This window comes from Lynx canadensis, chromosome C1, assembly GCF_007474595.2.
Source record: "Lynx canadensis isolate LIC74 chromosome C1, mLynCan4.pri.v2, whole genome shotgun sequence".
Lineage (NCBI taxonomy): Eukaryota > Metazoa > Chordata > Mammalia > Carnivora > Felidae > Lynx > Lynx canadensis.
Genome location: NC_044310.1, coordinates 16,794,276 through 16,818,936, shown reverse-complemented (window position 1 = coordinate 16,818,936; position 24,661 = coordinate 16,794,276). Strand labels below are relative to the sequence as shown.

The 24,661-nt window shown below is 37.5% G+C and overlaps 1 protein-coding gene across 3 annotated transcripts in view; it reads right to left on the bottom strand.

Moving 5' to 3' along the window:
- KDM1A (lysine demethylase 1A) overlaps positions 1–24,661 on the bottom strand; it is a 63,337-nt gene that overhangs the window by 18,193 nt on the left and 20,483 nt on the right. For 2 of the 3 annotated variants that reach the window (XM_030324871.1, XM_030324872.1), the window contains exons 3-9: positions 20,915–20,974; positions 15,450–15,583; positions 9,753–9,831; positions 9,083–9,175; positions 7,986–8,092; positions 6,339–6,420; positions 5,539–5,633 (exon numbers count right to left, since the gene is read on the bottom strand). In XM_030324871.1, the coding sequence (XP_030180731.1) occupies positions 5,539–5,633; positions 6,339–6,420; positions 7,986–8,092; positions 9,083–9,175; positions 9,753–9,831; positions 15,450–15,583; positions 20,915–20,974 (650 nt within the window). The remainder of the gene's footprint in view (positions 1–5,538; positions 5,634–6,338; positions 6,421–7,985; positions 8,093–9,082; positions 9,176–9,752; positions 9,832–15,449; positions 15,584–20,914; positions 20,975–24,661) is intronic. The other variant, XM_030324873.1, reaches the window with a different exon arrangement.

The following is a 24,661-nucleotide window of genomic DNA, read 5'->3' as shown; positions in this document are numbered from 1 at the left end:
ATAGTAGAGATGCTCCATAAATTTATTAAATGAATAATAAAGTTTGGAAAAGCAAAGTCAGTATTATAACTATATTTGAAAGGAAAGTAACTATTTTACAACTTTAGGAACATTAAAGGCAGGCATGAGATTTTCTGATTTATAAAATGTAAAAGAGAAACTACCATTAAAATACTAAAACTATTTCCACAAAGGAATAGGAAGACTGAAAAGGGCAGTAGTTCTGTGTCAAAAGTGTGACTAACCTAATAAGCATCACTGTATGTGAATATAGGCAAAAACTTGGTAAACTGTGGTAGGTACTGAGTATATACCCAATTAATGGCCTTTATAAAAGACCCAGTACTTGTTACCTGTCAAGTATATTTTTCTTCCTCATAACAGTTGAGCCACTCCCAAGGAGAAAATCAAGATCTGTTTCTCCAAGTAACTGAGTCTTTGGGTCTCACTTTGTAAAAAAAAAAAAAAAAAAAAAAAAAAAAAGAAAGAAAAAAAGAAAAACAAAAGAAACAACTCCCTCCCCACCATGGAGACCAGAGATCTTATAATGAATACATAATGCTACACACCAAAGGAATTTGATTAAGGTACCTTTTCATTACTCAAAAAAGCCAAAACAAAAGTCGATTTTAAAGCCCCTGAGTTACTAGTTGGTGTATAGGAGATACGGAAAGCATTTACAGTTATATTTCTCCCATCTCCCCACCAATCCATGCTTCCAGTATCCTCACTGGTGACTCCCAAAATATTTCTGAAATATGAATTACCCTGTTTCCCAACTATCTCCATATCCAGTTACAACATAGTTCAGAGTTTAACTCCATCATCAGTCAATCTGAGGGCAGCTGTTGTACTGGCTCTGTTTTTATAGGCTCAGAAGACACTTCTATTCATTGCGATATCCTATGTTAGAACCAAATAAGAAAGCCCTTGTTCTAGTCATCTGGAGCCATAAAAAAAGCTTCTATCAAAAACAAACACAGAAGCTCAACAGCCTAGCTGCCAGTGCACAACCACAGACAATAAAGAAGTGAACTCTTTCAGGGATTCTTATGATTGTGATTAAAACAACAAGTTAACAGAGCAAAAACCACTTGCTATGTGATTTTTCTCGCACAGCAGCAAAATGACTAGGTATGGTGGATGTGTTAAGACCGTATTACAAATGATATTTGTCACTCTGAGTTAACTGCTGACTTTGTGTAAGATGAAAATTAATTTCTATGTACTAACAGAACCATCAAATCACCTTCTTTCGCACTGAGGCTGTCCACAAAGAATGAAGACAATCCCATTTCATTCGACAGTTTACTAAAGAAAATCAATGGCTGAGTGAATGTCCACTCTAAGGCGGCTTTGATGCTTCTTTAGTATTAACTATTAAAAGAAAGCTCTTGGAGAAGGAGACTCAGCTGATGCACATAGGCAGCTGGGGTTGCACACACTTATTCCAGCCCCCATCTTCTCTGAAGCACAGGCATGCCTCAGAGATACTGCGTTCAGTTCTAGACCACCACAGTAAACTGAGTCAAATGAATTTTTTGGTTTCCCAGTGCATATAAAAGTTTTTTTACACAGTACTGTAGTCTAAGTGTGCAACAGCACTATGTCTACAAAACAATGTACACACATTAGTTACAAAATATTGCTAAAAAAAAATTGCTAACCATCATCTAAGCTCTCAGTAAGCTATAATCACTGTTCACAGATTACTATAACAAATAATAATCAGAAACTCTGAAATACTGTGAGAATTACCAAAACCTGACACAGAGACACAAAGTTAGCAAATGCTGCTGGAAAAATGGTGCCAATACCCTTGCTCTATGCAAGGTTGCCACAAACCTTCAATTTGTGTTAAAAAGGTGGGGGGGGGGGGCAATATCTGTAAGTGTAGTAAAGCAAAGTGCAACAGAACAAGATATGCCTATAAGGAAATTTGATCTGGAACACCAGGCAATATATCTTGGGTTCTACAACGTATTGACTACAATGACCCTATGCAAACACCATGTCTCAGCTTTAGATTCCTCCCCTGCAAAATGAGAGAATGAAGTAACTGACCTACTTAATCCTCAGTTTCTAAAGTCAAGAAACATATTTGCAATTAGAAGCAAAATTAATGGAACTAGAAGCTCTTAGCGCCTGTCCCATAAGCCAAAAGCCAATCCACTGTTTAAAAAGTGTCCATTTCTACTTTGAGCTAGACTACTGGGAACAGCAAGATACAGAAACATTAACATGTCTTCTTATGTTTGATTAACTCAAGGCAAACAGGACTCAAAGCTGCAAAGAATTTTCTCCCAAATTTGACAGTGCTTGAAGAATCCTCCTTACTACTCTAGCTATATAGGAACAAACTGACTTAGGCCATGCTTGAGGGGAATACTGGTATACTATCTGGAAACAAAGGTCTTTAAAAATGTGTTAAAGTTCCTCTAACACCAAGAAAAGAGATAACCATTTCTCTAGAGATTTCTACTATAAAAAATTCTTTTTACTATTAGAAAGACTAAATAAACCTGTTCTACATTCAGGAGAGTCTAAAGAAAAAGACAATGTGTCTCAACGATCATCTTCGGTTTGGATTCTGTTACTTCTTGAGGATTAATGTAATATCCGCTTCAGAGACTTTGCTTCAATTCATTTCTCTACATTACTGCCTATCTACTTAAAACACCTATCTGCTCTCATCCCTCTGAAGTCCCAACCTACAAATCAGCACAGTAAGCAACACCCTCCACCCTCAACTTCAGCTTTGTATCTTACCCTCACCAGTATAATCTCATCCTCCTTCAGAAACCTCTCCAAGTAAACATTTAAGAACAAAACAAAAAACCAAAAGGGGCACATGGGTGGCTCAGTTAAGTGTCCAGGTCTCTATTTCGTTTTAGGTTGTGATCTCACAGTTCATGGAATGGAGTCCCATGTTGGGCTTTATGTTGATAGTGTGGAGCCTGCTTGGGATTCTCTCTGTCCCTCTCTCTCTGCCCCTCCCTCACTTGTGCTCATGCTCTCTCTCAAAATAAATAAATAAATATTTTAAAAGAAAGAAAGAAAGAAAGAAAGAAAGAAAGAAAGAAAGAAAGAAAGAAAGAAAGAAAGAAACCTGTCTTAAACCTTCCTCTACAACCACGGTAAGTTCTAAGCCATCTTCACCAATGCTTTTTCCCTCCAAATCTCTTTCCATTCTTGCCCTTCCCACTTTCAGAGTGTCTCTCTCACCATCCCCCACCCTTGGCTCTTCTGTAGCAATTTATCCTTTATCTAACCTTGATTTTATGTTAATCTGCCTTGATTTTATGTTACTCATATATGTATCAGTAATATGTTTGTGGTTGGGTCGTTTTTTTTTGTTTCAGTGGTGGGGGAGCACAGATTTTTAAAAACACTGTTTTTTTAATGTTTGAGAGAGAGACAGAGTGAGCAGAGGAGGGGCAGAGAAGGGAGACACAGAACCTGAAGCAGACTCTTGGCTCTGAGCTGTCAGCACAGAGCCTGATGTGGGGTGCAAACTCAAAAACCATGAGATCATGACCTGAGCCGAGTTTAGACACTTAACCAATTGAGTCACCCAGGAGCCCAGGGGGAAGCACAGATTTTAATGACACTTACAATTCCGGATGTTCTTGGGTTCATAAAATATCTGGAGTCACTAGAATTTAAGACCCTTGAGGGCAGAGAATACATAGTCAATGCTGAGAACAATGCCAGATCTTCGTAAATATTTAATAAATACTTGATTGACTGTGATTGCTGTAAAATACCCCAGACTAGGGGACCCTGGGTGGCTCAGTCAGTTGAGCATCCAACTCTTGATTTTGGCTCAGGTCATGATCCCAGAGTTACGGGATTGAGCCCCATGTCAGCTCTGTCTCCCTCCCTCCCTCTGCCCCTTCCCTGCCTTGCCCCAGCTCACTCTTAAAAAAAAAAAAAAAGAGAGAGACAGAGACAGAGAACTTAACAGATGCAACAAGACTGGAATAAGTGAAAGTTTATTATATTATACTATTCTACTATTTTTTTTTCTTAAAGATTTTATTTTTAAATAATCTCTACACCCAAATTAGGGCTTGAACTCACAACCCCAAGATAGAGAGTAGCATGCTCCACTGACTGAGCCGGCCAGGTGCCCCTGCTTTTGTATAGGTTTGAAATTTTCCATAATAAAAAGCTGGGAAAAAATCATCTGTGTACATGTCCCACTAGACTGTAGGGTCTTATATTCCACAGACTGTCTTATTCCTCTCTATAGCCTTTACAGATCTTTACAGTGTAACGAAAGTTTACTGAATGGTTTTTTTGTTTTGTTTTGAGAGGAGAGTGCACACCTCTGCGTAGCGTGCGTGTGTGCACACACGTGTGCACGCACGCAGGAGGGGCAGAGGGAGAGACAGAGTCTTAAGCAGTCCCTGCACCGAGTGCAGAGCCTGACATGGGGCTTGATCTCACAACCAAGTAAGATCATGACCTAAGCCAAAATCAAGAGTAAGACACTCAACTGAGCCACGCAGGCACCCCAGAAGTTTACTGAAATTTTTTTTTCTCTGAATTGCTGAGTTAACCTCTACTTCCTTCTTTTTTTCTTGCTCATTCTATTTTGTTTATGCTGCCAGAGGCTAACCTGCGCCCCCCAAACAAGCCCTGGGAGGAATCTGAACCCAGACTGATGTGAACGGGAGCCAAAGCATTCCCTGAAAGTCTGTCTTCTTCTGATATGAACCCCATAAAACCTAAAGGCTTTAGTGAGGATGTACATGGAACTTAGACTAAATCCAAGAGTTGGGACCTTACCCTTTTTAGCAACAATAGCTAAACTATATGCATATCGAATCTTCCCTTCCCCAAAATATAATGATGCTTATATCCCCAGAATTATAAACTTCTTCATTCTTGATAGGGGAAGAGTTAGTAAAAATTTTTGAATACAAACTTTTGAATTTCACCCACCCTCCAAAATTAGGACTCACTTATAGTCTAAGCCTCTCAACATAGTTGTTAAACTACTCTCACTCTCCATAGCAAACATCACTTCCACACTATTACCTGCTAAGTATGGAAGCTCCTATGCCTCTGGTCAACAAATACTTTAATCTACCTAAGCATCTGAGTTCAATATCACCAGCTGGTTATTAGCTCAACAAAATCTTGAACCTACACACACAAAACTGAAGTCATAAAGAGCACACAGAGCTAAAGCACATGATGGAAGGCACAATACAAGGAAACGAAGAATCAGGCGTCAATTCCACAGGTCTCTTAGAGTAGGTGGCCACAGCCAAACAAAAAAATTACCTGTCTACCTAGCCTTCATTAAACGTCTAAAGATAAATGCCTAAATAGGCATGCAAATTTGCATTTATACAGTAATAATCCTTTCCTATATAGCTCAGAGTTAAGGAACAATCAGAATATCACATCATTTCTACCTTTGGCCCATACTGGTATGTGTGCACGTTCATCCACACATTTCCCCCACATTGTTGTTTTCAACTGAACCAAATAAATTTTGAAAAGTTCTGTTTGTCCTCAACTTACTGCTTGTCCATTGGCTTCATAAAGTGGGCATTTTTGCTTGATCTTGGCCAGTTCCATATTTACTTGTTTGCTGACCACAGCCATGGGATTCCCTCCTAAAAAAAACTCAAACTATTATATTCAACACAACTATGAAAAGAGAACAAAAAATCGAAGCAAAAGTATTTTTACTAAAAATTTAAAATACTCAAAGCTTAGGGTACGTGAATTATAGATCAAAAAATGCCCAAAGTAAATGTAGGATATATGAAATATGTAAGATAAGCGTAAAGAAGGAAAAAAAACCCCATGTTAGTTAACATTTTATTATAGATCCTTCTAGATTTTGTGTGCATAAAATTAGAGACATACACACACTAAAGGATCATAACACATGTATTGTTTTGTAATCTTCTTTCAACTTAGCAATAAACTGGCCATCATTTCAGGTTAATATAAGGCTACATAATTTTTAGTGGCTGTATGGTTCACTTTGTATAATAATTTAATCTTCACAACTATGGGTTCTAATGTTTTGCTGTGCCACATGTAAAAAGCTCCAAACAACATGGTTCACTTGTCATTTTCTTGGGATAATTTCCTAGAACTGAATCTGCTAATAGGTCAAAACATGTACAATTTAAATTTTGCATATAGTGATGTATCTTTTCAGGAAGACTATTTGTCAATCTACCTCTTATGAACACTAAGAACAGTATCCTAAACCAAAATATCTTAAAGCCACATTTACGGCTTTAAAACAGAAGCTTGATAATGAGTCTCAGACCTTGTTTAACAGCACACAACTAAGGACTACTTACCAAGACCTGTTACTACCATAGCTCCAAGATCAGCTACATAGTTTCCCTTGCGAAATGTAGCCACTCGTCCACCCACTCGATCCTGTTTTCAGAAATTAAATGGCTGAAATCATCAATTCTATTTTAACCATGAGAACCTGGCATGGTACCATCCCAGGCCTCTTTTATAATTTAACAAGGTATAGTTTATACATAGCATGCAGTGTGGGCACAATGTGCAAACAAAGTTTAACTATTTGAGGGAGTGGTAGGTTAATGAATGACACAGAATTAAGTGACAGGGGATAGAAAACAATTTGACAGCCAGAGATACTATTTAGCTACAGCTGCTATTCTCTCTCTACCCAGCTGTCTCTAATACCATTTACTATACAGGCTGACCAAGGGCCACTCACACAGAAAATATCTGTTCACAAATTGTAACGTAGCACTAAATGCCATCTTTCTACCACCATGTTCTGACTCTTGCCCTTCATCCCCTAAGTCAGCTGGGAATGACAGATGACTTCAACAAATGATTCTCCAGTGCAGCCCCATGCCCAGGGGCAGGGTGTCTACTGAGCATAAACTTTCGACAATAGCTCTCATTCCTCAACAGGCCCTGGTTTATCTCTGCTGACCAGGGAGGTTCCATGGGAAAAATTACTGAGCTGTAGTGATACTTCAATCATGGATATTATGAGAATACTCTGTAACCTCCAAATAAACAAAAGTAAAACAAAAACCTGTCAGCTAGATTAGGACCCTGCATGGGTAGGGATCATAATGATCCCATTATTCATCACTGTATTGCTAGTACAAAGGGCAAGAGGGCACACAAATGTTTCCTGAATTACCTATATTTAGTAAGACCACATAAAAATTATTCTGATTTTTTCATACTCTATTTGAAAAGAATATTTTAAAAAATTAGCAATAAAAAGCAACCTAGATTGTACTGCACAAAACATTTTGAAATCTTCTATAAAATTTTAGATTTTTAGGTTACCTGAGAAGTGTTTGTTTTATTGTTCTTTTTTAAATGGTGTAAGCCCAGGGAGGCCTTTAAGCCACTGGAAGATAACTAAATATCAAAAATTACCCATGAAAATAATCTGAATAGTAGCATCTTAATTTGATGTTCTTTTTTCCCCCACTCTGTGCCATCATCCCTTTCCTCCTTCAATTTCCATTTCTCTTTCTAGGACAAATGATAAGGGAACCAATATATCTGGCTTCATCAGGCCCTCAAGACAGCTGCTGCCTGAGAAGCACCTGAGAAGCACCTCTTTTACTATTAAACAGGGAACACAATTCACTATGTTCCACACTAAAAATAACTGCCACCTGCACAGGGTACATCCACGAAGGCCCAAAATTTGAAAGCTAACTGCAAGAAACAATGACTTGAAAATATCCATCAAAGGGCTATATGGACCATTCACAAACTCTAAATACTCACTGAACACCTTTCAAAGCTCTACTGTCAAAAATGCTTTATCCAATATACTAACACTATCTAAAACACTTTGAGTACTATATAAATCAGTTTGGTTTAGTTCAAGTTGTAGGATTCATTAATTTGCAACAGATAATTTCTTATTGCACTGACGAATACCTATCATATTTCTATTAGGTTAGCTTCTAAACACAAAATAAAATTCTTACCCTGGCTTCCAAAAGTGTAACATCCATTCCGAAACTTTGTAATTGACGAGCTGCTGCCAAGCCAGAGACCCCAGAGCCTATGATAATTACTTTTCCTGTCTTTTTAGCTAAAAGTAAAAAACAAAAATTACAATATTTGGTCGTAGGTTTAAGAATTTGTATTCATCATTTTTTTAAATCATGAAAACCTCTAGGTTCTTAACATATCATGATGTCTTACCAAGTAAACAATTCACTTATTTTCAAAATAGAGAAACTAATACAAATAAGCAGATATCTGAAACTTATAAACTTTAATTCAATGTTAAAAATTTATAAATGAAATCCTTTAAACATTAACTTTCTCAATACACCTCAATCATCTGCTTTGGTATCTGTGACTGGTTAACTTATGACTGTTTCATTTACTTCCCAATTATACTAGGACAATTTGAGTAGCCAATTTATTCTTAAAGCTGTTTTCTTTCAGCTCTACTTCTGCAGTCCTTAGTATCTCTTTTTGCAGAATTATTAAAGCATCAAAAATAAATAAATATATGTGTTAATTCTCAAAATATCCCTATCTCCTGGATTCCTGGCAGTATAAAGAACTGGTCAATGAGAGAAAAACCTCAAATCTCTGCTTTCATAACAGACTTCTCTTGTTTTTAACAATTTTTTTTTTAATGTTTACTTATTTTTGAGAGAGAGAGAAAGACAGAGTGTGAGTGGGTGAGGGGCAGAGAGAGAGGGAGACACAGAATCCGAAGCAGGCTCCAGGCTCCAGGTTCTGAGCTATCAGCACAGAGCCCGATGCGGCACTCACAAGTTGTGAGATCATGACCTGAGCTGAAGTCGGACATTTAACCGACTGAGCCACCCAGGCGCCCCAACAAATTTTGTTTTCTGATTTTTCTTAAATTTGAAATTTAGAATCTTTCACTAAAGTACACCTGTCAGACCAGAAACTACAAGAAATGCACATTTATGAAGAGATTTTACTTTAAATCTCTTTAGACTAAGAAATTAAAAAAAAAAATGCTAAAAGCCTCCTAGAAATAAAACAGAGTCCTAGAATTGTAACTTAAGACCACGAAGTCCACTGGCCAAGTCCTTACTTGGTAGGGGTTTTATCCTTTTGTAGATGCCGAAGTTGATAAGACCGTGACGCTCTAAATAACTGTGAACTCGGTGGACAAGCACAGTGTCACCTACGGAATAAATGGATTTTACAACATATTTATATTTTAGGCAGCTTAAACAGAAAGCTCTTTAACTCTTCTGTTTTTCCATCATGAAGTTATTCTGTAGTACATATTATCCACGAGCCTCAGATAATGTGACTCCTTTAGAAAAGTGATTCCTAGCATATTAGTCTATGATGTAGTCCAAAACGCATATCATAGAATTTGCTATTTTAAAGAAGGACAATACGCTATAGATGAAATAAAGGATAAAACCAACCCTTTAAAAGTAGTATTATATCAGTTACTTTGACAAAAATTTTTCAAGACTTTGTTGGTGGCAAGTGGAAAATGAGAAAGCCAGACAGCCAGGCAATCAAATGTCAACAAGGTACGCCGTGGATTAAAGTTGAAATGTAGTCCTTGGGAAATTATTAGCAATCTCTTGAACTTACAATGTAAAAACTAATAATTAAAAACACACATAATAGTTTTCTATAAGGCTTATTTTTGCATAGCACAAGGCAAAGATGGAAATATGAGTGAAAAACTCATTATCAGCGAACTATAAGCCAAAACTAGTCCCACTAAAAACACCACTTACTGTTGTAAGGCGCTTCTAATTGTTGAAGAGTAGCCTCAAAGGTCAGCTGAATCTTTGGATTATCCAACCACAACTGCAACTGTATTTAAATGATAGAAATTTTATTACACAAGCAGACATAGACTTTAAAATATCTTTTCAACTTTAAGGCCTCAAATATTCACTTTCCTTTCATTGAAACAGTGAGGGTTATATTCCTGACAAACTGATAGAACACAAAGCCAGGTCAAATGAGTGAATTATTGAAGAAGCTGGAAGATGGCACAAAAACAGACACATAGACCAATGGAATAGAATAGAGACCCCAGAAGTGGACCCACAAATGTATGGCCAACTAACCTTTGACAAAGCAAGAAAGAATATCCAATGGAAAAAAGACAGTTTCTTTAACAAATGGTGCTGGGAGAACTGGACAGCAACATGCAGAAGAATGAAACTAGATCACTTTCTTACACCATTCACAAAAATAAACTCAAAATGGATGAAGGCCCTGAATGTGAGACAGGAAACCATCAAAACCCTACAGGAGAAAGCAGGAAAAAAAACCTCTCTGACCTCAGCCGCAGCAATTTCTTACTCAACACATCTCCAAAGGCAAGGGAATTAAATGCAAAAATGAACTATTGGGACCTCATCAAGATAAAAAGCTTCTGCACTGCAAAGGAAACAATCAACAAAACTAAAAGGCAACCAGCGGAATGGGAAAAGATATTTGCAAATGACATATCGGATAAAGGGCTACTAGTATCCAAAATCTACAAAGAACTCACCAAATTCCACATCCGAAAAACAATCCAGTGAAGAAATGGGCAAAAGACATGAATAGACACTTTTCTAAAGAAGACATCCAGATGGCCAACAGGCACATGAAAAGATGCTCAACGTCACTCCTCGTTAGGGAAATACAAATCAAAACCACACTGAGATACCACCTCATGCCGGTCAGAGTGGCTAAAATGAACAAATCAGGAGACTACAGATGCTGAAGAGGATGCGGAGAAACGGGAACCCTCTTGCACTGTTGGTGGGAATGCAAACTGGTGCAGCTGCTCTGGAAAACAGTGTGGAGATTCCTCAAAAAATTAAAAATAGATCTACCCTATGACCCAGCAATAGCACTGCTAGGAATTTACCCAAGGGATACAGGAGTGCTGATGCATAGGGGCACTTGTACCCCAATGTTTATAGCAGCAATTTCAACAATAGCCAAATTATGGAAAGAGCCTAAATGTCCATCAACTGATGGATGGATAAATAGAACGTGGTTTATACATACAATGGAATACTACTTGGCAATGAGAAAGAATGAAATCTGGCCATTTGTAGCAATGTGGATGGAACTGGAGAGTGTTATGCTAAGTGAAATAAGTTATACAGAGAAAGACAGATACCATATGTTTTCACTCATATGTGGATCCTGAGAAACTTAACCGAAGACCAGAGGGGAGGGGAAGGGGAAAAAAAAAAGTTACAGAGGGAAGGAGACAAACTATGAGAGACTCTTAAATACTAAGAATACCCTAAGAACTGAGGGTTCTAAGAACTGAGGAACTAAGAACTAAGAATACTAAGAACTGAGGGTTGATGGGAGGTGGGGGAGAGGGGAAAGTGGGTGATGGGCATTGAGGAGGGCACCTGTTGGGATGAGCACTGGGTATTGTATGGAAACCAATTTGACAATAAATTATACACACACACACATATAATTTATATATATATAATGAAGAAGCTGCAAGATATTTAGCCTAAAAAAAAAAAAAAACAAACAAACCTAGTAATTTGCCAGTATCATACAGCTGACAAGGACCAACTCAGTTACATGACTCTGGTGATACTGAGCAGGTAAAATCCACAAAATCAGGGGCACCTGGGTGGCTCAGTTGGTTGAGCATCTGACTCTAGCTCAGGTCATGATCTCACACTTGGTGAGTTTCAGCCTGGCTCTCTGCTGTCTGTGCAGACAGCCTGCTTCGAATCTTCAGTCCCCTCCCCTCCCCTCCCCTCCCCTCCCCACCCCACCCCACCCCACCCCACCCCACCCCACCCCACCCCACCGCCAGCTCCCTGCTTCTGCTCTCTCAAAAATAAACAAACATTTAAAAAAATCCACAAAATCAGGGGCACCTGGGTGGCTCAGTCGGTTGAACGCCCGACTTTGGCTCAGGTCATGATCTTACAGTTAGTGAGTTCGAGCCCCGCGTCAGGCTCTGTGCTGACAGTCAAATCCTGGAGCCTGCTTTGGATTCTGTGTCTCCCTCTCTCTCTGCCCCTAGCCCACTCACATTCTGTCTCTGTCTCTCCCAAAAATAAATAAACATTAAAAAAAATTTGTTTTTTAAATCCACGAAATCAAATGATCAATTAGATATGCAGAGGTGGCAGGGGGAGGGGGGAAGAGATGCCAAGGATATTCCAGTTTGGGGCTTGTAAAACTAAATGAGTTGGTATGTTACTCACTAAACGAGGGCCACTCAAAGAAGGGATAATGAGTTTAGTTTCAAGACAACCAAAAAGAGATACAAGACTAGCATCTAGATAAAGAGCTAGGGTTCTTAAGAGAGTTAAGGTCTGGAGCCATTTGCTTATGGGTGATAAATGAAGCCAATGTGCAGAAGAGGGGTCCTAGAGCAAAAATACACCAGAGGCAGGAAAAGACTGTAAGGAGCCTTAAGGAACTCCAACCAGTTCACAAAATGGCCTTTTTTTTAAAGATAAGACTACAAGGCTGTCAGAGAAGACAAACAACCAGGTAGGCAGGAGAAAAAACAGAATACTGTGTTAAACTAAGTGTGTTTAAGAAGAAGGGAGTGGTCAATTATTTCAAATACTGCTGAAAAAGCAGTAAGATGGGGAATGAAAAATATTATGGTACCATCAATAGACTCTAACATAAATGCTCTTCAAACTGAATACACATCTGTAAAAATGCAAGACCAACTAAATACCACCATATTTAAGTCTTAGCTAAAAATTAACTGCTCCACAAAGTTCAACAAAGAAATGTGGTTCTGTATAAATATAATTACAAAGGGATACGACCAAATTCATAAGCACCCTCTACTTTTCTCGGTGGCCATGGTCAAGGCAAAATGGACTTCCTCACATACACACCAGGCCCAAGCTCCTCACCCTTCAACAGAAGCCGTTTTCCTCTGTCTATCCTATAAAATAAAGCTCAAGTCATGGTATGTAGTTCAATAATCCTACCGTTGTGGTTTCAAAATTTAGAGGCAAAAGATGTAGTTTAAGATGAGAGAACTGAGGGGCGCCTGGGTGGCTAAGTTGGTTAAACGGCTGACTTCGGCTCAGGTCATGATCCCGCGATCCCTGAGTTCGAGCCCCTCGTCGGGCTCTGTGCTGACAGCCCAAAGCCTGGAGCCTGTTTCAGATTCTGTGTCTCCCTCTCTCTGACCCTCCCCCGTTCATGCTCTGTCTCTCTCTGTCTCAAAAATAAATGAATGTTAAAAAAAAAAAAAAAAAAAATTAAAAAAAAAAATGAGAGAACTGACACAATTCTCATAAGAGAATGATTTGTGTTCAGTTTTATAGCCAAAGGCCACAACTCTAACCTGGGCCAGTCCTTACTTCCCGAAATCTGGATTTTGGTCACAGAATATAAATCAGAGAAAACAGAAATCACTGTAAACCAACCACTCAAATTCAAGTAAAGAATGAAAACTTTCCTCAGAAGAAACAACAAAAAAAATGACAATCTTATTGAAAAAGCCCATTCAGATCAAACGTTGATATGCTATACACAGAAGCTGATTCTAAGAAAAACAAGTGTCGAAATATACAGTATGAATTTTCCATTCACTTTTTAAAAAAAAAATCACCGGTTTTTTCCATACACCCCAAATCCCTTTATTCTGTACTACGAGAAGCCAGCACAACCCACCAATTACTCTAGCTAAATAACATTTAGCAATCTAAGTTCAGCAGTGGTTTTGCAATCTAATACCCAATATAAAGAAGTTAGTGGTAGCTAAAAAGCAGATATGCTAAAAATGACATCCCTGAACTATATTCAAAGTAGCTAAAATTACAACATAAATTTCTTTTACTTTATATCACCTTAGAGTATAATGAATATGTGCTGCCCTTTTCTACTCTATGGCTAAAAAATTTCTGATGAATAAAGGACATGAAAGAAAAATTCAGAGAAAAAATGGCTAATAAATGTGAAGAAGTCAGTCTAAGTAATTAAAGACATGGAAAAGAAATGAAATATTTTTAGTCTATTACAGCAGCATAGATTATCATCATTTTGATAACCAAAGCAAGGGCAGAGCAATGGGAGTGCCGACTGACTCAGTCTCTCTGGGAGGCAATTTGACAATATATATCAAAACTGTTCCTATTTTTTTGACAAAGTAGTTTTCCTTCTAGGACTCTACCATTAGGAAATAATAACCAGAGATAGACTCAAGAATGTATAAAGCTACTCAGAGCTTAATAAAGCACAAACAGACATTTAAATGCCTAAATTAAAAGTATGACTCAACTGTCAGATGAAATATTATGCAGACATTAAAATCAAGCATTTGGCCTGAGAAGGAGGTTGAACCAGATGACAAGAACAGAGTAAGAGTTTCTTTCATCCTGAGAAGGAAAGACAAAATGATTATTTAAAAAAAAAAAAAAAAAAAAAAAAAGTTTTGGAGAGCCTGGGTGGCTCAGTTAAGTGTCCAACTTCGACTAGGGTCATGATCTCACAGCTTATGAGCTCAAGACCTGCATCGGGCTCTGTGCTGACAGCTCAGAGCCTGGAGCCTGCTTCGGATTCTGTGTCTCCCCCTCTCTCTGCCCCTCCCCCATTCCCTCTCTCTCTTCCTCAAAAATAAACATTAAAAAAAAAAGTCTGGGGCACCTGGCTGGCTCAGTCAGTAGAACACCAGACTCTTGATCTCCGGGTTGTGAGTTCGAGCCCCACATGTGGTGTGGAGTTTATTTAAAATAACAGGGATGTCTGGGTGGTTATGTCAGTTGAGCATCCAACTCCTGATTTTGGTTCAGGTCATGATCTCATGATTCATGGGATCAAGCCCCACATCGGGCTCCATGCTGACAGTACAAAGAGAGCCTTCTTGGGATTCCCTCTCTCCCTCTCAAAATAAACATTTAAAATAAATAAAAAAATTTTTTTAAGTTTAAATAAAGATTCTTTGCATTTATGAGGTTATGAAGAATGAAAAGGATGCAAAGAATGTATGGAAATAGCATTTCAATTTTTTAAAAACAAAAATTAAGTATACTTCTAAAAAACTACCTGAAGAGAAAAAAACAACTAACTTTTATTTTTTTTTTTTTTTTTTTTTTTTTTTTTTTAATTTTTTTTTCAACATTCATTTATTTTTGGGACAGAGAGAGACAGAGCATGAACGGGCGAGGGGCAGAGAGAGAGGGAGACACAGAATCGGAAACAGGCTCCAGGCTCCGAGCCATCCGCCCAGAGCCTGACGCGGGGCTCGAACTCACGGACCGCGAGATCGTGACCTGGCTGAAGTCGGACGCCTAACCGACTGCGCCACCCAGGCGCCCCAAAAACAACTAACTTTTAACAATGGTTACCTCTGGATAGTGGTACATGTTATAGATAATTTTATAATTCTTTCCTCTCTTTTTCCCCATATTCTCCATAAAAGTAATAAGCACTATTAATAATCCAAATGGAAAAAAGCAGACATGGAAACTTACTGTGCGGTTTCTAATGAACAGAAAAACCTTCTGGGTCTGCTGTGGTCCACTGATAATATCTGGAAAACAGGCTGCTTCTTGAGAAGTCATCCGGTCATGAGGAAGTCTACTCTGGAAAGCTGCACCCTCCACACCTAGCAAAGAAAGCAAAGGACTTCTGGGAAACGTGCAAGTAAACACAAAACTAGGGATAACGAGACTGCGTTTTTTTGCCTGAAGAACCCCTGTAAAGCTCTGCCTCATTCACAAACTGATCTTACTTCCTTTAAAAAAATTTTTTTTATTTTGCCCAAAAGCTCAACATCTTTAGAATTTACTCACTTTTTTGAGCTTAACATTGCAAAAATTACAGTTTAGTAATGAGTGACACAATCTACCTTAGAAAACATAACAAAGCCTTGAGCATATTTTCTTCATCCACAACATAACTTTGTAACACTAGAAGATACTCTAATTAAAATTAGCATCACTGATAGTGCACATTAAATCTTAAAACTAAAGAACTAGAATAGAGGAAAATATGTGAACAGAAAAACAAAAGAAACTAGAGTGAAAACACAACCAAATGCTGTCTTTTAAGATTACAGCAGAGAACACGGAGAGGTCTTTAAGGTTTAATAACCAACAGTAAGGAACGCATATCTCATCAGTGGTACCACCCATTAGTTCCATAAGTCAATACTGGCAAGCAGTGAGATCAGTTAGGCAGACTACAATGAAGACACAGAAGAAAGCAAGGAATTTACCTTTCCCAGCAAAAACATTGGGAATGCTTTACTACACACTGCAAGTAAAGTATGCTACTGCATACTGTATACTACATGTACATATAATGTATACGTATCCTCTATACAAGTAAAATTGTATTATTTTGAAATGTATTGTTTTGAAACTCTTCAAATTGGGTATTTTTATATGTAGTTAGTACATCATAGTAGTTAAGTACATCTTTCTAAGATGTCCTTACAAATATACTTACATGAATTTTACCTCTATCTCTAAGATCACCTTATAAAAGATATACTTAACTACCAGCTCATGGAAATATCAAGACATAATTTAAAGAGTTTCAGAATTCAACACCATTGAAGTGATTATATGCAATCAAATAGGCTCCAGATATCCATATTTAATCATTTAAAGCACATAAAACAAGAAGTTAGAAACACTGATAATGGAAACAAAATTAAAGGAAAGGCACAGTGAGACTAAGAAAATAAAAAGAACAAGGCAGGTAAAGATGTAACTTAGAAAATTATAGCTAAGCTATTAGGGTGTTGTTTCCACAAAGACATTAAACACTACCTAGAAATGGTTAACAAGAGGTCAAGCAAAAATGCCTAATGCTAATATGGACTGCATATTAAGAAACAAAATTCTTGGGAGAGAAGAAAAATTTACCCACTGACAGTAGATAATGAGGACACATGTACTTACATTACTAAACCAACAATTCTCTCATTTAATGAATCTAACTTAAAAACTGTCAGGACGATTAATTATTCCCTAAGGAAAAAAATAATCAGTAAGAGCCATACTACTGAGGGTAGAACATGAAATTAAGGCAAGAAAAAAAAAGGCTGGCTATCAGGGATATAGGTTATTTCAGTAATGTGAAATTTTCTAAAACTATATATAGCTTTGATGTCCCTAGTCAACTACCACCCAATCAAAATAAACAAAAATTAAAACCAAGACCAAAAACATGTCTCATTATAATGGGCATTATCTACACAATAATCCTGAGTACTCAGAACAAATATCTCTTAAAATAGGTTACCTTCATAAGTGTATACGATTAACATGAAAACCAACGAACTCTACAAACCGTACTTCTTCCTCCCCAAAACAGGTAGTTTTCTTTTTTAGCTATACTAATTTCTACACGCTTATTAAGTCATCATTGAACAGTAATCCTACTGCAAAATATTACTGTCAAAGACAGTCAAAAAACCACATAGGGAAAAACACTAAATTTTATGATATTTGGCTCCTCATTCCAAGTGCTTGTATGTCAAAAATCACTCTAAAATAGTTGGCTAACTTTGAGAATCTTGAGAATATGTAACAATTAAAAAAATTTAGGGGTGCCTAAGTGGCTCAGTTAGTTAAGCATCTGACTTTGGCTCTGGTCATGATCTCGTGGCTCCATGAGTTTGAGCCCTACCTGGGGTTCTGTGCTGACAGCTCAGAGCCTGGAGCCTGCTTCAGATTCTGTGTCTCCCTCTCTCTCTGCCCCTCCCTTACTCACTTTCTGTCTCTCAAAAATGAATAAATTTTTTTTTTAATTTACATAAGTCATGTGGCAGTTTTAGAAGTATCTTTAGGGGTACCTAGGTGGCTTAGTCAGTAAGCGTCCGACTTCAGCTCAGGTCATGATCTCATTGTTCGTGGGATCAAGCCCTGCATTGGGCTCTATGCTGACAGTGTAGAATCTGCTTCAGATCCTCTGTCTCCCCCTCTCTGTGCCCTGCCCCTGCTTGCTCTCTCTCTAAAATAAACAAACATTAAAAAAAAAAAAAGTGCCTTTAAATCAAACACCAAATGATTATCAAAAGGAATTAAAGAAGCCAAAAGTTGTGACACTAATATATGTGTGGAGTAATATTCTTCTCCATTTCTCTCTTCTACATAACATCCAAAACACCCAGTTATTCTTAAATACTTTGTCAATTTTTAAAAACAAAAAAGTCTCTACTCTGTAATTATTTTCTTCCTCTTGGTTTTTAGGGATGAAGACTATTATTTCAAGGAAGGAAGACCACTATCAATATAAAAGTGAAAATTGTATAACATAAAATTCTAACCTTTTATCAAAGAATCAAAAAATAGGTTAACTTGGAACCTAAGCTGTTCAAAAGCTAAGTAAAGCACTCTTTTAATAGGATATTTCCAAAATGAACTAACAGACCACTCTGGATAATGTAACTCATAAGTATCACCTTTTGAAGGAAAAACCTTAAAGAATACAATTGACTTTAATAATATCCTTATTAAAAAGTACCAGTAGTACATATAATTCAGCCCTAATTTACACTTAGTGTTTGTGTGCTCTTAACAGAATCTGGTATTCCGGAAATTTAGAATGTTTCAAAGATGCTATCCTAATTTTTTTAAAGCTTCAAGGCTGCCTACATATCAATCTTGCCCCTCAGTTCAATTCCTTTCTCTCAATTTCACACAGGAAATTCCAGCATCACCTTTCAAAATGCAGTCATGCTAAAGCAGAAATGCCTTTCTAATGGTCTGACAGGCTCACACTTTCTCTGAAAACATAGTTAAAAGTCATAAAATATTTAAGGGAATATAAAGACCTTTTTGGGTAGATTAGAGAAGCAGAAAGGGGCGGGAGGGAGGTGAGGATATAGACACTCTATTCCATGAAATCATTTCCTCCCTGATTCTGACATATAAGTAGCACCTTGAGTAGAATAAGGTAACAGAGATATAACACTTAAAAGAAAAGAAGGCCTCCATAAAAGTTACTAGCTTTCATTTCTTTTTCACGAGGTAGATAAATTAACTAGATTTCTAGTTGAAGAGGTAAAACAAAAGTCTCACAAGAATCCTCATACAAAAGACTACTTAAATTAGTAAACTCTAGATGCACCATATTCAGTCCTATAATAGTTTAAAAAAAAAGAATAGGGATAGAGGAAAGAAAAAGAGGAGAATCATATAATTTCTTATGCTTTAGATTTTTTGTTTTTAGGGTAAACGCACACTTTAAATGATTCTATGAGGGAGGATATAAGGACTAGTCTATGCATAAGAAAGAAGATCTCTGGGTTCTCTCACTCCTCCAAGTGTTTGTGTATCCTTGGTCATACCATTTAACTGTTTCAAGTCCTCATCCATAAAATGGGTGGATACAATATCTGTTTGACTGCAGGAAGTTAGAGAAAATGACCTCAAGTTCCCTTAACTTTTAAGATTTAAGATGTATACACCAACTTGATGTGGATTTATAAAAGTCAAGATATGATCCTGGTCCCAAGATACTCATGAGGGTCATTTGGCTTTATTTAAAAAAAAAGAATGTTGATCGCTTACAAGCACATGCTTCTAACTGATCATCTTACAAATGCATGCTTCTGAATATGGCAAAGATCTGAAGAGAGATCTTGAAGGGTTTAGAATAGTCACCACCACTCTTGGAAACACTGTAAAAAAATCATGTTCTACTAAACAGTAAGTCAGAAGCACCACAGTTTTATATGAAAGTCTGTTTTTACTTTCAGCAATACAACATATTATTTACTAAAGCAAAAGAGTAAATTTACTCACGTTAAAACAAAAAGCAACAAGAAAACTCAATTTATTTCTTCAAGATTAAAGCTCTAAAGGCTATCCCTGATCCTCAACAGTTCCATGGAAGATCCAATTGTGCATCATTTAATAAAGAGCATTCTTAAAAGGTTTATCTGCCACAGATACTCTGAATGAGGATTTTAACTCCTCTAAAATAACCATGTACTGATTATCAACCTCCAATCCTTGGGACAGCACTGAAACAAGTCTACCTCTAACATTCTGGATCCCCTAAGTACTAATTGCTGCATTAACAGTGAATTTTGACCCAAGAGAGTAAAATACAAATATTTCCTAGACCTGGTGTACACAAACTGCAAAAGACAAATAATTTTAAAGTAGACTTAACAGTTGAAAAGTGACAAACTCCAAAAGTGAAGTAACACCTATTCCAGTTCTATCATAATGTATATACATGTATCAGTCAGTTTTGAGCATTGAACCACACAAAAACATCCTGGGCAAAGAATGAAATCCAGACATACTACTTTGGATTCCTGGAACAAACTTTAATGGCTCCAGATGGGCCCTATAAATCATTTAACCTTTTACTTTTTCCTACAAGTAAAAATCTCATAGTTTGGTCTGAAAAGAAAGAGCATTTTGAGCAGACTTTTAAAAAAATGACTAATTTTCATGTGACAAAATGTTTACACTACAAAATAATTATGCAATGTTAACTGAAAAAAATGTACCCAATACTATCTAACAACCATTTCTGAAAAGTCCCTTACCTGCATAATTCATCTGACTAGTCCTAGAATGCCTTTCCGTCCTTTTTTTTTTTTTTTTTTTTGAGGCTTTTGGCCTATGGCTCCTCCTCTCTGTGTGTTCAGCTATATTTCTTTTTAAAGGTCCCATGATTCTGTTTTGTATGTTTACTGTTACTATAAAAGCTGCTGGGGAGAAAAGTACCTGCCATCTCCTCAAAAACATGAAGAGTGGAGGGCTGAGATCGGCCTGAGGACTTCAAAAGGTTTTGCTTGCCTTTGTTCTGGCTACACTCTCCTATTCTACTACTCTGTCCTGCGAGTTAAATTTCCCCTGTGCTTCTGGCTAAAATGTGGATACCATAGCCAAAAACTCTTGCAAGCATCAATCCCTGACTTGGCGGCTCTTGCTACTAAGTGGCAAGCATCTAATGCCACCCTCACCTGATGCTTGGCCGTCTCCATACCCTCCAGAACTGTCGTCTTGAAGTCCTCCTGCTTGCCCTGTGGAAGGAAAGAGGAGAACTCAGGGACCTTACTCCATAAATTAATATAATATCTGGACATAAAGGCCTAATAGTTGGCGACTCACAAATTCACCACCAACTAGTAAACCCATATTCAAGAGAGCTCCTTCTTCTCAAATCAGGCCCAGGGAATCACATCATAGTCTTCCAAATTCTGGTCAGAAAATTTCAACTGTACACACTGATTCTTGTTGAAAAGTAGGAGAACAAAGTACATAGTATTTCTAATCACTAAATCCTTCCTGTCAGTCCAGCATGGATTGGGGGAAAAAAGGATTCCAGATGTCTTTTACTACTTGTTGCTATGCTAAGAGTGGTAGGTGTGGCAGGGCTCTAGAGTCTACAGCTGCAGCAATTCAGCATCTGCTCAATCTCTTTATCTTCACCTTTCTATCCAAAAAGAATATACATAAAATGACAAGACTTACAATTTTATTTATGTATTTTTAAGGAGGCTTCACGCCCAGCATGGAGCCCAAAGTGGGGCCTGAACTCACGACCCTGAGATCAAGACCTGAGCTGAGATCAAGAGTTGGACGCTTGACCAACTGAGCCACTCAGGTGTCCCAAGACTTATAGTTTTAATGAAAAATTCTCCCTTTGACTTCAAAGAACTTTAAAGACTCAGCTCCAAAACAAGTTTCATTTACTAAGCATGCTAGACAGTGCTAGATCTGAATATGCCAGGCCTCCTTAGTAAAACTTTCAACTGTACCACAAGACACCCTGCAGTCATATGCCAAGTAAACTAGATAGACACACACCGGGGGGGGGGGGGGGGAGGGGGGGATATGGTAGGGAGGGGGTCTCCTACCTCAAGCTACACAGTAAGCCTAAGAAATTTTCCTCATTGACTAATATATAGAAAACTTCAAGAAAAGTATCACAGCTTGAAAGTTCAATCAAAGTCAGGATAGATGATCTTCCGGACTCTTCCAAAATCTATCACCAAAACAGATGCTATGATCTTCTTAAGCTTCTGTCTACCTGGTACATTATGGGGAAACTACAGCATGATCTTTGGAAGATATGAAAACACTCTCCAGTGATCTGAAACTGGACAAGCTTCATTAAATAGTTTATTTTAAAAGAATCTCAACAAGAAAGATTGATTATCTACCATTTGAATTAAAGGGGAACAGGAAAGTGAAAATGACATCTCTATCTTCATGTATACCAAATTGTTTAGATAGAAATGATTCCTGACATTAGAATATGTTGCTAGAAGGTACACGCTCTGCTGTTAAGGTAGAATAGAATCTCATTCTAAAGCTATCTCACTATACTCCTGACAGGCCCTTTAGGTTCTAGAAGGTTATGGTTCTCATACAAGGCACAAGGTATAGGATTTGTTGTTTACAGCCTTTAAAAAAGGGCATATAATTATGAAGAGATGACTCCAGTTACAAAATCCAATCTGCAAACATCTTGAAAATGCAGGCCCTATGTTAAAATTTTTAAAGTCTAAATAAAAAATACTCACTCTTAATTACTTCTAAATTTATTCATAAAAAATCTTTCAGAGTTTTTTTAAAGAAACTCTTCCAAACAGAACCCACTAGATCAAAAGACTGACTCAAGGGGGCGGGCTCAACACAATAAAATAAATACAGTTTCCAAGAAACATTTAAGCATTAGGAACAATATAGCTCCTCTCTCTCAAATTACGTTCCCCGCTTGGCGAAGAATAAAAGCAACAGTCTCTTGTCACAAAGGCATCTCACCATTTCTAAAAATAAATAAAACAAAAACCACTTTCATGCTAGCCACTAAGTCTGAATTATTTTATCCTTCCCATTTCTATCATTTTCCTTCTTCCCCCGCTACATGTCATACAGAATGCTAAATTATTTTAACCTGCAGGTAGCTCTTGACTGTTTTCTGTCAATGGTATTTAATAGAAACAGATTTCTTAAGCCTGACTTATGTGCTCAAAAGGTTAACAAGATTGCTCTTTTATAACAAGGCAGGGAAGTCTTTTTTGTCTTCTGCTTTTGAAAAAAGGAACAAAATTCATATACTGTTAGTTGATAAAAATATATAGGAGTAATATGAAAAATATTCAATACCCTGGGAAGATTTTTTTAAAAGGGATGTCTCTTAACAGCAGAAAGTCAAGAAAGAAACTCCAAAGCATTGCATAAGCAAAGAAATAGAGCAAAACCAAACAGGCGATATAAACATGTAAGAAATTATGAAAAACAAAGTAAGTGCTTAACATTAAGTAAAGGAACAACATATCATTTGACTTGATGAAGGTTCAGAAGAGGAGGTTGCTATTTTCTAATCATAACGCAGTCATGAGTATTTGGAGGGTGCCTACTTCTCCAAAGACAGATGATAACAGCATCATCTTTATTAGTGATATTGTAGACCAATTCTTCCATCATTTTCTTAAAAACCACACACATACAAATATTTGCAGCTAACTTTCCATCCAGGATTGTCTCTGATTAGAACATATAAAATGCCATATCATTTGCTCTTTGGGTCCTTCTGTCCTAGGACTCTGCTGCAAAAGGACATGGAACAGCAGGCAAGTATAGTTGTTATCTTCCATGAGCTCAAACTCAAAATAGAAAATGAAAATATACAAAAGCAACTTTTTCCTATCACCTTGATTGTGGCACTACTGCGGAGACCTCCTTTTGTTTTCATTCTCACTACACACACACACACACACACACACACACACTCAAGTTTAAGGGAGACCCTTAAGACCTGTATTTGTGTATATCTTCTACAAATTGAAGATAAAATCTTTTTGATTTTTCTTACATAGCAGCTCTTCGGTTGCCCTCCAATAAACCTTCTACAGACCTGTTAGGTTATTCTTTTTTATTTAAAAAAAATTTTTTTTTTCTTTTCAACGTTTTTATTTATTTTTGGGACAGAGAGAGACAGAGCATGAACGGGGGAGGGGCAGAGAGAGAGGGAGACACAGAATCGGAAACAGGCTCCAGTCTCCGAGCCATCAGCCCAGAGCCTGATGCGGGGCTCGAACTCACGGACCGCGAGATCGTGACCTGGCTGAAGTCGGACGCTTAACCGACTGCGCCACCCAGGCGCCCCCTGTTAGGTTATTCTTGAAGAACAGTGAAGCATTGTAGTTATAGTCTCGATTCAGATTCCCAAGAGACCATTCTGCCAATATCTTAAAAGGAAATCTAAGATGACTTTCAAGTATTTTTTATCTGACAAGCAAGAAGGGCAGGATCACCGACGTGTTGTTCTCAGGTACATACTGACCAACAGACTCACATTGTGACTATTTAGTTTCTTGTTAATGCTTATTTATTTTTGAGAGACAAAGAATGAGCGGGGGAGGGGCAGAATCCAAAGCAGGCTCCAGGCTCTGAGTGGTGAGCACAGAGCCAGACATGGGGCTCTAACTCACAGAGTGCAAGACCACAACCTGAGCCGAAGTCAGACGCTCAACCCACTGAGCCACCCAGGCACCCCGTGACTATTTAGTTTCTTGAAATCATATTCATGTTGATAACTTTGTACACAATTTGAGAAATTCCTAACTCTTCTGGGAAGCAATAATTTTTAAACAAAAAAAAAAATTTATTAAAATTTATTTAATCAAAAATTTACCAAATTTACAGAACAAAGTGACTGCCAAGCTCTTGTTTTCAATCAAACCTGACACGTTAGCAGA